Source organism: Mesoplodon bidens, assembly GCF_964165515.1.
Source record: "Mesoplodon bidens genome assembly, chromosome: 15".
NCBI classification, from domain to species: domain Eukaryota; kingdom Metazoa; phylum Chordata; class Mammalia; order Artiodactyla; family Ziphiidae; genus Mesoplodon; species Mesoplodon bidens.
In genome coordinates, this window is record NC_138171.1 from 1,451,438 (window position 1) to 1,466,151 (window position 14,714).

The 14,714-nt window shown below is 51.4% G+C and overlaps 1 protein-coding gene across 2 annotated transcripts in view; it reads left to right on the plus strand.

Moving 5' to 3' along the window:
- Positions 1 to 14,714, plus strand: part of DIDO1 (death inducer-obliterator 1) — a 51,171-nt gene that overhangs the window by 13,390 nt on the left and 23,067 nt on the right. For both annotated transcript variants that reach the window (XM_081255195.1, XM_081255194.1), the window contains exons 2-7: positions 5,407 to 5,581; positions 6,100 to 6,227; positions 7,012 to 7,849; positions 8,507 to 8,828; positions 10,765 to 10,977; positions 11,771 to 11,984. In XM_081255195.1, coding sequence (XP_081111321.1) covers positions 7,014 to 7,849; positions 8,507 to 8,828; positions 10,765 to 10,977; positions 11,771 to 11,984 — 1,585 coding nt within the window. In that variant the 5' untranslated portion in view covers positions 5,407 to 5,581; positions 6,100 to 6,227; positions 7,012 to 7,013. The remainder of the gene's footprint in view (positions 1 to 5,406; positions 5,582 to 6,099; positions 6,228 to 7,011; positions 7,850 to 8,506; positions 8,829 to 10,764; positions 10,978 to 11,770; positions 11,985 to 14,714) is intronic.

Here is a 14,714-nt window from a genome sequence, read left to right on the forward strand (position 1 = left end):
GTAGCTGGTTTCTCTTGTCTCCCTCCTTTGTCCTATCTCTGTCATTTGGCTTCTGAGAAACCACCACGTCCGTGCCCTTAGTGTTGTGCAAATAGTTTGACCTTGGGGGGGCCCTCCTGAAAGGCCCGGGGGCCACACTTTGAGAACCTCTGCTCTAGGTCATGGTTAGAAATGCTCTTGTTGTTGAGAAATGGGAATTTCAAAAGGCAGTTGACTCTGAACTTTAACACCTGGGGAAATGGGTTACTTTTAAGAAGATAGGCAATGTTTTCAGGGGGCACTCAACCACATTCTTGCTTTTTGGGAAAAGCGTGGAATATCTGGCTAGTTTGTGGTCCCCGGTGAAGAGGGTTCAGTGCACACGTCCCCCTCAAAGTGGACCGCCTGGAACCCGAGTCCCAGAGTACATCCGGGGTGCGCTCTGGGTGAGGAGGCCCCAGGGGTCTTTGGGCCTGAGGGAACGGTGGCATTTTGCCTTTATCGTAGGCTGTCCTCACCCACAGCCTCTCACCGGATCCTTACCAACAGCTCTTGCCGCAGCGAGACGCGGTGCGCCGGGCCTGCACCGGCTGCTACGGGTGACACGGGGGTCTGGCAGCAGTGCCCGGTGGGGCTGGAAGGGAGTGGCCAGCCCGGGTGACTCGGGCCCAGACAGACCACTGCGGACGTGAAAGCGATAGGGTGGGCGGTTAGGGGGGCGGAGCTGGAGGATCAGGGTCCCGAGGAAGCAGCCCCTGAGGTGCCCAGCAGGGCTGACTGTCCTGGGGAGCGACTTACTGTTCCCAGGCCCCGTCTGTGACCCTCCCCCCCTCCCCCATCACAGTCACACCCTCTGTCTTGGTTGGGGAAGGAGAGGGGAGGCTCCCGTTTGGGGGCCCATCCCAGTGTTGTCCTGGGCATTTAGCCAGACCTGCCCCATCTTGCAGACGCGGTGAGGACAGGAGCCTGTGCAGTTCAGAGGGTCCCTAAGACCCTGGCGGGGGCCTTGTCTTACAAGCACCAACCCCCAGGGCGTAGGATTCAGAGAGTCCCTTGCCAGCGTCTGAAGCCATGTTTTCTTGTTCCTTGAGAGACAAGAGGGAGCTGCCTCAGTCCACTCGGGCTGCCGTGGCAAGGACCACAGACTGGGAGCTTTGACACAGTGGACTTGATTTCTTGCAGCTCTGAAGGCGGGAGGCCCGAGGTCAGGATGCCGGGGCAGTTGGGTCCCGGTGGCAGGGCCAGGTGAGCTCTGGGGCCTCTTTTCCAGGGCAGATATCCCATTCAGGAGGGCCCCGGGGGCACAAACGTGCACACCACAGCAGGAGTCCATCCAAGGTAGCAAGCGGTTCCGTAGAGAACAGGGAAAGCCTCGTTTCCTCCCCCTTAACCTGGACGCATTCAGGTGGTTCTGCTGGTTGTTCCTGAAGCGCTTTTGGAGAGCTGCCCACCGAGGTCACAAGCCTGTGTTTTCACTAGGAAGTGGGTAGAGAGAAACCAGAGTGCCCACTGCCCACCCGCAGTGGGGGAGCTGGGGTCCTGGCCTCACCAGAGCTTGGCCGAGGCACCAGTCCTGGCGAGCTTTTCAGCAACAAGTTTTACTTTTTGTCTGCACAGACCTGTAAAGCAAAAACACCTAAGAAATTTTGAACAGCAGGTGGTTCCTAGATTTCTCTCTGTAGTTACCGCTTGAGAAGCTTATCGTGCTGTGGGTCCTTTTGCTTCCGTGGAATTTGAATAATGACAGTGTTCTTTGGCAAGCAGCAGACTTTGGATAGGCCACCTAAAGGACTGCGGTGCCACTTGTGCAGTCGAGTCAGGATGAGCGTGGGGTCGCGGAGAGGGACCGCTCGCTGCCAGGTCGGCAGGATGTGGCATGTCCTCTCAAATTCCTGGGCGTGCCCTCGTTAGTGATTGTCCCATTAATAAAAACGGAATTGTGAAAGAGGCTTGAATTGGGAAAGCTTGCTGTTTTCAGTACTTCATAGAACTTTCAGCATCTTCTCAATCCCTCCTCATCCCCAGCAAAGGATTCGTCATGAGACGGAAGACTCTTAACGTGAAATATCAGTAACTGTGAACTTTGGCCTAGCCTGTTAGAACCGTAAATTGAGTTAGCAGAGTCCGAAATAATGAGGTTATATTGTAGCATTGGATATAATTTGTGACCGAAATAATGAGGTTACGTTGTAGCATTGGATATAATTTGTGACCGGCAGGTTAGAATTGTTTCAAAATTAAAATTGTTAGCTTTGAATATTGTTTCGGGGTGTGAGATTCGGAGGATCACCTTGTTTTGCCGCTAGGTGGGCAGGGCAGGTGTGCGCTTGTGTGTTATGTTTTTGAGAAGCTGCAACTGTTTTCTCGTGTTTGCTGTGCTGTGAAAATAGGAGCTTCATTGTGGTTATATGTTACATTTTAAAGTATCTCAGAGAAATTAGTCTCCAGTCCATAGAACTAAGCATCTTCAGATGGGTAAGATGCGGTTACTTACCTGTCGCGAGCTTTGTAGAAGTGGAGCCTTCAGATTTACGTGGTTGTAGAGTCGGGCAGCACTCTCGTTGTTTGCTTGGGGAGCGTATTTTGGGTTTTGCTTTAAAGAAGATCACTTCTGGCAGCTTAACGTTTTCCAAGGGTTGGATAGTCTGAAGGGAAAACGAAGTGGTGGCTTTAGAACAGTTTTGTGGAAGCAAATGTTTCCTCTCCTCTGACACTGAAGTGCAGATACGTGTGAGTGCTTGGCGTGTAGCCAGAGTGTTCTTGAGCTACCGGAAATGGTGTGTTTTGAAACCCTTTGGAGGCTAAGAGCTCAGAAGCCCCGTCCAGGGTCACAGTCGGCCTCGTGAGACAGCCCTGCCTGGTCGGCGTTTGCACTGCTGGCACAGAGGTTCCTGGTAGTGCCCCTGAGGGGCCAGAGGTGCCCGCAGCCGGGGGCCGCAGAGCAGCGCCGATGGACTGCATTTTTCCAGGTGGTGTGTGGCAGGCGTCTTCTCGAAGATGCACAGTGTGAGGCTCAAGGAAAGCAACTGACAATATTTGTTACTGATGACAAAATTCCGGCGTTAAACGAAAATTAGCATCTTGAAAAGCTTTTATCTGCCACCCTGAGCTTGTTGGCTTCCCAGTAATGAAAGACATTTCAGGAGATGGGCGCTAACATTAACAGATGCGTCTCATGTCGTCTAATGAAATGTGTCAGCGTGTGGACTCTGCATGTGTCCAACTGGCCACCGTGCACATAGGCAAAAGATGTTTTCAGAGTGCGTTACGACACAGGAAGGTGTGGAGCATTCATGGCTGTGGTTGCAGAATCGTGTCACAACTACTTTCAATGGAACTGCGGCCTGTCGAGGTTTGATGTGGTATCAGGGAACATCCACAATTCTGAAAGCCTTTCTCAGGTTTAATTTTGGAAATACATATCCCACATGGGCAACTGCTCTTTGGGGTCCTCAGTTTTTAAGGGTATAAAGGGACCTTGACAGCAAAATGTTGCAGAGCTCCCTGGGAGGTGGTGGGCTGCTTCCTGCCCTTGGGTGGCCTGGGGGAACCTAAGGTTTCTTGTTGGTATTCGTAGGTCTGCTTAGGAAATGGAGCCGTTATCAGCTGAGAGGACATTTGCACTTAGAAATGTAAAGATATAAAACTATCAGTGCATCATGTTCGCCTCCAGGTTTTCTTTTTCCCAGCAGTTTCAGGGATGCCCGGCCACCGTTCTTCTCCTCTGGGGAAAAGTTGTTACTAGTACGGTGTGACCACCGTTTGGTGACCTGCTGTTGTGTGTGGACCCACATTTTAAGTTGTGTTAGGAACATAACACAACTTTTCTTTTTTAACTTTTGCCTTGATCATAGGGGTTTGTTTTTGTTTCGTGGCCTGAAATTTTACATTAGAATTTCTGGGAAGAAATTATGAAAGCGATCTTGCAAATGTAAAATAAAAAAGAATGAACCAAAATGAACCAGATTATCTAAAATGATATGATTTATTCTGAATAAAGTACTTCATTCCACTTAACAGAAATAACTGGATTTTCCTTTTCTGATTATTCAGAACTCAAATCCAGAGGCATGGGTTTTTTCTGGGGGTGGGTTCAGATTAACATAAATTTTAAAAACTTGTTAATTCCTGAGAACATCGTAATTTCTTTGCTTTTATAAATGTTCACTGTTGTGAACAGTTTCTCCTGAGAAGTTTCTCATTTTGAGATTGGTTGACCACATGTGAGAGAGGTGGTGGCCATGTGGGGGGCGGGGGTGACCAGAGTGAGATGGTCGCTATCTCTTTAAAAGGAGGTGGGACGGAATGTTTGCTCTGAGGTCACCAAGGAGACCCCAGTTACAGGGGAGGCAGTTGGCGTGAGGTGAGGAAGAGGAGAGTTGCGGGCAGGGAGTCCTGGATCTAGAATGCGAAATGTGTTAAAATGTTAACACCAAGGACCTACCTAGAAACAGACACGTTTGTGGAGCAAACCTAGGTATCGTGATTGAATGAGGGCACAGGAGGAGAAATGTTCTTTAAATATGTAAATACACATAGATGAGCTGTACCCCGGTGATGTTCAATAATCATAACATTAGTCCTCTGAAATCTTCCTTAGATTTTTAACTAAAGGGATGACATAGGTATAGTGTTCTAGGGCTTCCCTGGTGACACAGTGGTTAAGAATCCACCTGCCAAGGCAGGGGACAAGAGTTTGATCCCTGGTCAGGGAACTTAAGATCCCACATGCAGTGGAGCAACTAAGCCCATGGGCGACAACTACTGAGCCTGCGCTCTAGAGCCCACGAGCCACAACTACTGAAGCCCGTGCGCCTAGAGCCCGTGCTGCACAACAAGAGAAGCCCCCGCAATGAGAAGCCCACACACCACAATGAAGAGTAGCCCCCGCTCGCTGCAACTAGAGAAAACCCACGCGCAGCAACAAAGACCAACGCAGCCAAAAATTAAATAAATAGATTTAAAAAGAAAAGAATTTCTAAATAATGACTTTCACGTGTCATCTTTTTGTTCATCTTTTGTTCCATTCTCTCTGTCTGTGTTTTTATTGACCTGGGTCCATCTCAAAAGTAAGATTGTAATTGGAAAGCAGCTGGTACCAATGATCAGTTTTGAAACCCTCCTTCCCACTGAGGCCTCTGCTCCCTGCCCACCAGCTTCCTCCCCACCAGTGCGCCAGCCGAGGCCTGTCCAGCCCCCTGCTTTCAGAGTGTAGTCAAAGTATCTTCCCTTCTTTAAAAGTCCTTAAGGAAGCAGGGGACTTTGTTTTGTGGATTTTGTTTGTCGACTCGCCCAGTGTCTTTGTGGGTCACGTAATGTACATTCAAATAAGAGATTGTTTGGAAAGCTTCATGCCTTTTTTTTCTTAAACATGATTTTAGTTATAGTTGCTTTAAATTTTTAAACTGTTTTGTTGTTTTCTTTTAGGAACTTACCCCGTGGTGACAGTCTCGAGATAATCTGCATTGTAATCTGTGAATAGTGACCGGCAGCAGCAGTGTTTCGGGGCTTGGCGCTTCCCTTGGACCCTGCAATTGCATCGGCCAGGTTTTCGTTGTTTCTAGGAAGTCGGAGGAAGCGCCCAAGCTTCCGTGTGGGGCAGGTAACGTGGCAATAGTGTTAAACGCCAGCAACACAATTTTAAGTTTTGATGTCATGTTTTCTATTTCAAACACGGCATTATACGTAAAGACACCGATGTGACATTAGTATTTGTTTGCAGTGGTTCCAGCTTTAGCCCAAGATTTCCTGAAGAGTGTCTAATTGTGTGTTAAGAATCTGATCCAGAGCACGACTGTATTTTTACATGGGTGGTTTCTTTAGTGCATTTACGATGACGTTGTATATTCTCTCTGGTGAGAACTGTGTTTTGTAGAGGAGAGTCCTTCCTGCAGAAAGACTTGGGTGACCAGGACAGTGCCGTGGTCCTTGGTGGCACAGGTGCTGATGTCACAGCTACTCCTGCAAGCTTCCAAGTGGCCTGGGAGAGTGTGGGCCTAGGCCCAGGGTGGGGGAGCTGCAGACCTGGACATGGAAATGGGAGGTGACCATACTTAGTGGGAACCAAAAAGAGAGTTCAGTTACGTGTGATTTTTAATTTTGTATATTTTCTGTTCGAAGGTTTTCATTCTGCACTAGTCCCCCCCCCCCCCCCCCCCCCGCTGGGATGGAACATGGCATAAAACCTGAGTCATCGTTAGCATTTAAATGTAATTGAAGCCTGCGCAGCTTGGGAAAAAACTCTCAAGGTATATACTATCTTTTTCAGGTTTTTTAATTTTAAACAGGAGTGAAGTTTTCACAAACACGACCCTTTAAACAGTCTGTTAGAAAGAGGAGAGAAGAAGTATACACCACAGGTGCCATGTGGCTCAGTATTTTCTCAGTGTCCCGATCGATCGTCTGCTACTGCACGCAGAGCTGGATGGGCCCATCTTGTGTCAACACAGTCGTGGCTCGAGAATCTGGGCGGGGCTCAGCGGGGGCTGGGTGTGGGTGTTCAGGGTCCGAATCCCCCATCTCCACGTCATCCCTCCAGCAGCGTGCTCAGACGTCTCACGCAGCTCGGGGCTTCCCCGCACTAGGCCCAGAGCCAGCATGGCGTTCTGTCCACCGAGCTCTGCGGGCAGAGCCAAGTGGGCCCCGCGTCTCTGTGCGGGAGAGCCCGAGGCACCCGCCACCCTGTCCTGTCCTAGCAGCACTGCTGCTCGCTTCCTCTTTCCCCGCTACCTCTTGTACAAATCCTCGTCCTCAGCAGTTGACAGATGCACAGATTTGGTTTGCTAGCTGTGTTTTTCTGCTGAACATTAGCTCCGTAACTGTTAGACTTTTCTTCAAGAATCCCCTTGAATCCTCTCAGCGCACTTTAGGAAACGCCTTCGGTTTTTGTAGGTGGAGAATTGTTGCGATTCACTGTGTCTGGGTTTCCTCGTGCGGGTGGTGCCCCTTCTCGTGCGCTCTCGTGGCTGGTGGGGGCCGGTCCTGGGCCTGGACCGCGGCCCTGGCTGACGCCAGGTTGCATTTCCCTGTTAGGTATGGAGGAGAAGGGTGACCCGAGTGGTGAGGACGCGCCCAAGGCCATCAAGCCCACCAGCAAAGAGTTCAGGAAGACGTGGGGGTTCCGGAGGACCACCATCGCCAAGCGCGAGGGCGCCGGGGATGCGGAGGTGGATGCCCTGGACCCGCTGCCCCGGCAGCAGCAGAGCCCGTCGCTGCGTCGCAGCGGAAGGCAGCCGAAGCGTACTGAGCGGGTGGAGGAGTTCCTGACCACGGTACGGCGCCGGGGCCGGAGGGGCACCCCCGTGTCCCTAGAGGACTCAGCGGAGCCGGCGTCCTGTCCAGTGACAGATGCGGAGAGTGCCTCCGAGGGGAGCGTGGAGAGCACCTCGGACGGGAAGAGCGCTCCCAGGTCTGGCTCCACGGGTGCTAAGGAACGAAAGGCCTCCTCGGCAAAGGCCAGAAGGGGTGGCGACGAGGATGACACCTCCGATAGCGACAGTGACGGGTTGACTTTGAAAGAACTCCAGAATCGCCTGCGGAGAAAGCGCGAGCAGGAGCCCACCGACAGGCCCCCAAGAGGCATCCAGAACCGCCTGAGGAAGAAGCATCGGGAGGAGGACCCGGTGGAGACCATGGACGTTGAGGCAGGCGATGCGATGGAGGGTTCGCGGCCCGTCCCGCAGGAGCCGGAGGCCGACCTGGGGGCTGCATCCCAGGCGGCGAAAATGGACAGAGAGAGCCAGCTGGAAGGGAGGGCGGCCCCAGGGGGGAATGCAGAGGAACCCGGAGACGCAGTCCGACACAAGCCCGAATGTGAGGTGTACGACCCCAATGCCCTGTACTGCCTGTGCCGCCAGCCTCACAACAACAGGTGGGTCGTGGGAGGATGGAGCGGCCGCCCAGGCTTCCGGGGGGGTCTGAGCTGTGGAAAGGGCCAGGGAGGGTTTTCCATTCGTCTTAGTTTAGAGTCCCAGGGTGGCCTGAATGAGGGACTTGTTCTCTTGGGAAAGACGAACAAGTCATTGTCAAAAAACAAAAACAGACACGGCATGGGTGGGCACTGCCAAGAGCCACACCCTCCACCAAGGTGGGGGCTGGCGTGGGACATTGGCTGCCTCGGTCCCACCAGCCACGGACAGGGCGGCCTGGACCAGAGGGGATCTGCTGTCCCAGAGAGCTCGCTGGGTGACGCTGCTCCAGACCGGCTGCGACTGGGCTGTGGTGTGGACATTGGGGCAGCTCATGGAGGCGGGGGCGGGGTAAAGGCGTGGCTGCCCTTCTGTGGACAAGAACTGTGGTGTCCAGGGCAGAGTGCTCCCCTCAGAGAAAAGGTGAAGCAAATCTGATTGAACGTTAGTAAAATTGAGAAGGGCACGTGGATGCTGTTTATTCTGTTCTCTCCACATTTCTGTAATATTTTTTTTTCATAATAGAATGTTGAAATTTGACTTGTGTTTAAAATTGAGTTGGTCTCTCACTTTCCATTCCTAATACTACTAATAATCCGTTCCTTATTTTATCATTCCAGGTTTATGATTTGCTGTGACCGATGTGAAGAATGGTTTCATGGCGACTGTGTGGGCATTTCTGAGGCTCGAGGGAGGCTCTTGGAAAGGAACGGGGAGGATTACATCTGCCCAAACTGCACCATCCTGCAAGTGCAGGACGAGCCCAGCTCCGAGACCACAGGCACGCAGGACTCGAGGTCGAGACCTGCAGATGCCGACGGCACGGACTGTACAAGTATAGGAACTGTGGAGCAGAAATCAAGTGAAGACCAAGGAATTAAGGGTAGAATTGAGAAAGCTGCAAACCCAAGTGGCAAGAAAAAACTCAAGATATTCCAGCCCGTAAGTACCTGTCTCCCGAGGTGAGCGGTAGAGGTGACCGTGGAGCTCTCAACTGCCGTTGGCAGAAACATCAAGACAGAAGCGTTTGTCTCCTGAGATAAGTTAGCTTTTCCCAGGAGTGGCATTGGGCGCGGGGCTGAGCTCTGCGAGCTCCCAGGTCCATGCACCTGCTCAAGGCTGGCAGGCCTATCTGTTCTTTCTCTGTGTTTGTTAATCATATCTATCTCCTATTTTGTTATTACTGACTTAACATTTTCCATAAGTGGACTCACTTTTTTAAGTCTTCCCTTAAATTTTCTCATGACTGGATCCTGAGTTTGAAGTACATATGTGAACAAACAAAATTATTTTTGAGTCACGGGGGCACGTGTGCACCTATATTACCCGTCACCGCCTTAAGAGAACCAGTGGTCTTGTCCCTGCCTCGCAGCAAGATGCCAAGGCCAGCGGTAGTGACCGCACGGCTCCCCAGGCTGACAAGACAGCTGTGGCTAGCACGCCCTCTGTTATGGTGTTCTCCCACTCACCGGTGCTTGTGCAGCTCTATTTTCTCCTTTCCCAGCTCTGATCACTCGTGTCTCCTGCCCAGGGGGCCGTGATTCTTTGTCATGGTTTCCGTGCATCTTGAGAGCTGTCTCAGGCGCTCATGATCGTCCTACTCAGAGCATGTTTTCACCCCAGGCCTTCCTTGAATTGGGGGCCCATGCAGCCCACAGCCCGTTCTCTAGCCAGTGTTGGGCATGCAGACGACTTTGCGGTGGCCGTGTCCTAGCTCCCCGCCGTCTCCCCCTTGCACTGAGGTAGCCTCGAGGGCTGGACCGTTTACATTTTACCTGTCATGGGCGTATGAGGAGGCATCGAGTGGAAGTATGATGATAACTGGTAAGGAAGAAGAATGAATGGAAATGGAAGTCAATAGGAAATGTCCTGTGATTGCTGATGTGTTTGAGACTACACATAAACTTAAGTATTTCTCTGAGTAAAAGTTGGATTCTATGAAGGAAAAACAATTGGTGCATAATTTGAGATTTAAGATTTTGCTCCAGTACATTTGAGGAGTATGTTCATGTATGTTATTAGTCTCGACCATCAAAACATGCTCTAGTGATCATGGACAGCTGTGTTCAGCCCTTGTAGTGAACCGGGTTCCTACTGCACGGCAGGCAGCCACAGACTTGTTCAGCAGCTTGAACAACACACATTTATTAGATCAGAAATCCAGGCCTGGCTTAGCTGGGCCCCCTCTGCTCTGGGTCTTACAAGACTGCCCTCCAGGTGTCGGTGGGGGCTGAGGTATCAGAGGCTCGGCTGGGGAGAAAGATCCACTTCCAAAAGCTCCGACTTGATTTAGCATGAAAAATATGTCCCGGGCAATTTTTGTGGCCTGGTAATACCAAAAAGTCATCTGTTGTTTCTGAGAGCCACGTTTAACTGGGTGTCCTGGGTGTCGTCTCCCAACCTTGCCCGCCGAGCCTAGGCATGGGCGCCCTCTCAGCAGAGGCAGCAGTGGAATCTCTAGCTTCTGGAGGCTCAGTTCCTCTTTGAAGGGTTTTCAGTTGATGAAGTTGGACCCTTTGGACTAACTCAGAATCCTCTCACTTGGGATCTTAATTCGTTGGTAAAATCCCTGCCCATTTGCCCGATAAGGGAACCTACTTGTGGTGTGGAATCCCATTGTGTTCAGAAGTGCGCAGCGTGAGCGCCGGGTCCGCTTACAGTTCTGCCTTTCTGCGTGGCCTGCAGGGCAGTTAAGAACTTGAGGGCCTTACTCAGGGGAGGTAGAGTTGTGTGTTTTGAATAAACAAAGGTACATTTTTATTCATAATTTTTCATACACGATTAAAAGCAGTCATCTCGGTACCATAAACAGTTATGTTACAAAGTGCCATACCCACCGAAGTGGGTGAGTACACTGAAGCCACGTCTGATCCTGCAGGTCGTAGAGGCACCTGGTGCCGCCAGATGCATTGGCCCCGGGTGCTCGAGCGTGGCACAGCCCGACTCTGTCTACTGCAGCAGCGAGTGTATCCTGAAACACGCCGCGGCCACCATGCGCTTCCTGAGCGCAGGGAAAGAGCAGAAACCAAAACCTAAAGAGAAACCCAAGACAAAGCCGGAAAAAATCATTCTTCAGAAATGTAGCGTTCAGGTAAGTTGACTGAGACCAACCATTTGTGTAGTTGAAACCAAAAGCGTCTGGAGGTTACAGGTTCGGTGGGTTGATTTGGAGAGTGTCGGGCACACAGGCCCGGACGGGATGCAGGCACCTTCACACTGCCCTCCGCCTTGCCCACCAGTGTTCTCGTCGGAATCACAAATAGGCACGTGTTCTCATGTTTTCCTTCTCCGCATCTAGCCGAGGGAGTAACTGATAGAAACGTGGGAACCGGCTGCTGCGTGGAATAACTCTCCACCCACACGCCAGCCCCGCTGGGAGGAGAGCAGTCCCTGCTGGACTCTGTGCGGGGACTTGAAGCGCAGGCAGCGAGGTGGCCAGTGGGTTCTGGGCGTGCCGCACTGAGTGCCTGGTGGGGTACAGGGATGTCGTTTGTACACCTGTCCTTTTTCCACGTGCTGTTGTGTCTGCAGCTCCTGCCTGTCAGTGCTGCTTGGGCGCGTTCTCACACGGGGCCCCGGCCCGCCGTGCTCTCCGCCTTGCTTCACTGCCTGACTCCATGGCCCCTCGGTTATCCTGGCGGCCTAACGCCTCATCAGGATGGTAGGATGACGGGTTATTCTGTCAGGGACCTTCTCATCGCTCAGATGTTGATGCGGGCCTGCTGGATGTGGGGGAGTAGCCAAGCCCTCTGCTGAGCAGATGCAGTGTATTGGGCTTAGGATGGCCCAGGAGCTGATTGAGTCGGGACCCTCAACTGCCGAGTGAAATGAGCAAAGGTTAATTTCTGACCTCGTTAATGACTGGGGCTTTACTGATTATCCAGGCAGGCATTAAAATCTCTTCTGTGCACAAGAGACTGGCTCCAGACAAGAAGGAGAACACAGCAAAGAAGGTGGCCGTGGTGCCTCCAAGGAGTGAGGTCCTCGCTAAGGAGCCGCCCTGTGAGAGCAGCACGCCGTCCTGGGCCAGCGACCACAATTACAATGCAGTAAAGCCAGAAAAGACTGCTGCCCCCTGGCCGCCACTGTTGTATAAATGTATGTATCACCCGGGGGGAGCTCTGGACCCTTCCCGGTCTTTCTGGACGGCCGTGCACTCGGGCCTGTCCAGAGCTAGGAGTTCTAGCCGTGTTTTCTGCTGCACCTGCAGAGGTCAAAGCCCTTGCCCAAGTCCAGGAGGCCTCCTGAGCCCCGTGTGCCCGTCCTTAGTCTGTCGGGACTTCCTGTCCGTGTTTCCAAAAAGCTGTACCAGCCCCGTTGCTGAATGTCTCACCTGACGATTGATGTCTTTAATCGCTTTTCTTTATTATCAGGCTCTGGTAAGTATATGTAGTATCTTCAGCAGAATCTGACAAGGGGGTGCGTTGCCCGGCACTCAAGGTCCTCCGTCATCCAGGTGTTCACCACAGCGCTGTCACCGCCGTGGGCTCTCCACGCGGGGACCTTGCCACACAGTTTGCTCCCAGCACACGTGACCCTCACTTCTTTGTATATCGTGGGAACCTATTACTATTAGCACAGTCGTGCTGTAGCTGATTTTCAACTGAAGCATGATTTTCAGGAGTTATATTATTTTTGACTGAACCGGAATTTTTTTTATGTCCAACTCACATACTACACACAACATAAACACACATGCCAGTCTTGAAGGCTGTTTACCCTGCTTCCTGTGCTTGAAGGTAAGTGAGCACAATGTCTCTCCACTCTGAGCAGCACCCAGACCAGGAGTCTTGGCGTGCACTGCTGGGTCATCCCACCCCAGGCTTCAAGTTCAGACAGACCTTTGCAATCCCAGATGAGATCATGCAGCTTGAATCTTTTCTCTTTCTTCTTCTTTTCAGCTCATTCTCCAAAATTAAATTTTAGAAATTTAAATTGCTCTGGGGCACATCTTATTCTATGATTAAGGTCATTTTGTGTTCAGTTTTTATTTATGCTATCTTTTATATACTCTTGCAACTTTTTTTAAAAGCACAAGAGGTTAAATGGCCCTAAATTCCAGGATTATAGCCATGTGCTGCTTCCTCCTCTCAGCCGGCTGTTTAGGCCAGTGACCTGAGGGAAGGCCTCGTGGATGTAGTGTGGTTAGAAAACTGCATAACTAGATGCATTTTGAGAATGTAAATGACCCAAGACCTAAGAAATGGAGTTGCAAGTAAACTGCAAAGCAATACTGTGTGTGTATATGTATATATACATATTTATTTGTTTATTTATTTTTGGATTTTTGGAGTGAGTGGTTAAATACAGAATTAACCAGTTGCTGTATTAAAATGAGTCTCAATACACCTCAGGTTGTTTGAACCAAGAACTTCATGCTGACAACGTGTCGCAAATATCCATCAAATTATAGCACCTCTACACAGTAGCGCCTCTACAGGGGTTACGAATGGACCTAAATATAAGCATCGCCCAGCTGTGAATGGGTGGGGAGCAGTCATGTTGGAATCCTGTGCTAAATGTTCTCAGTTGGTTATAGGCATGTGACAGAATAAAAGGAAAACCGAGGTGTAGCCACAAAACCCTGGGTGATTGATTTCAATTCAGTTGATTTCCATCTCTGTCGACCAGAATTGGGAGACTGCCCCCAGGCTCCGAGTGTGGAGTCAGATGTAGGGCGCACAGTGAGAAAGGAAAGTTGGCGGGGTTTGGGGGAGGGGTGGGTGCTTACTTACCCCCAGTTCTGACTTCCTGGTGTTTGAGGGAAGATTGGGGTGGAGGGGCGGGGAGGCCGGCCGCAAGGAGGTGGTGGCTCTGCTCACAGGCTGGGTTTCTCTTCCCTCTGCCCCACCCCCCTCCCCTGCACGTCACCTCCTCACTGAGCACCTTCCCAGCACATTTACGTCTCAGAACTACGTGGATGGACAGCCACAGCTTCTAGCCTGCATAAGGGACATGCTTTTGAGCTAGTTGCTTCTGATCATTTTCTGTTATCCCAGAAATGTCATCTTCCCAAAAGATGATTGGGAGGAGTGTAAAAGGTCGCTGGTAAACACCCGACTTCAGCCTCGGTGAGTAGCAGCTGCCTCTTCCCCAAACCATTACTTGACGGTGGCAGTGGCTGTGGACCTTCCCCGGGGCCCCACACACAGGCACGATGGGAGGTGGCCCCTCGCACACACTCAGCAGAACCCTGCATCCCCACCAGGGCCCCCACCCGCCTCCCTGGCTGCAGCGCGTGATATTTTTCTGGGTGCGGGCGATGCTGGGACAGCTCTTAGGAGGGGGCGTTTTCCATGTTGACCTGAATTCAGGTCAAGTCTTGGGTAGATCCTTGGGCAGCCAGTGTGCAGCCCCTGGAGGTACTCTGCCCTCCACCCCACTTCTCCCAGGCCATTGGCACTGGCCTTGGGTTGTGGGTTCAGGGCAGCCCCTCATGAGCATCATGGGCAAGACCTTGCTACACAGAGGCTCTGACTTTCTCTCGTGGGACAGTCAGTAGATCTTCAGGTCCTCAGGGTGATGGGATTAACACGCACTTGTTCTCTGATGAGTTTTTTTTGTTTGTTTTTCAGAGTTCCTGAAAACAAAAACAGTGTAACTTACGGAAACAGTTGCCATTTTATTTCCCCCCAGGTCCCTGTGTCTCGTAGTCCTCCTCATGGTTGCTCTTCATTTCCTCTTCATCGCCTCTCGTTACTGTCCAGGCGCAGGCACGAAGAGGGCTGAAGATGTTCTTCTAAAGTGGCCCTGGTTGGTTAGGGTTTGGAAGTGGAATTGTGATAGGCATAGGCACATGTCCCCCTGTTTGGGGCTCCCTAAACGGCT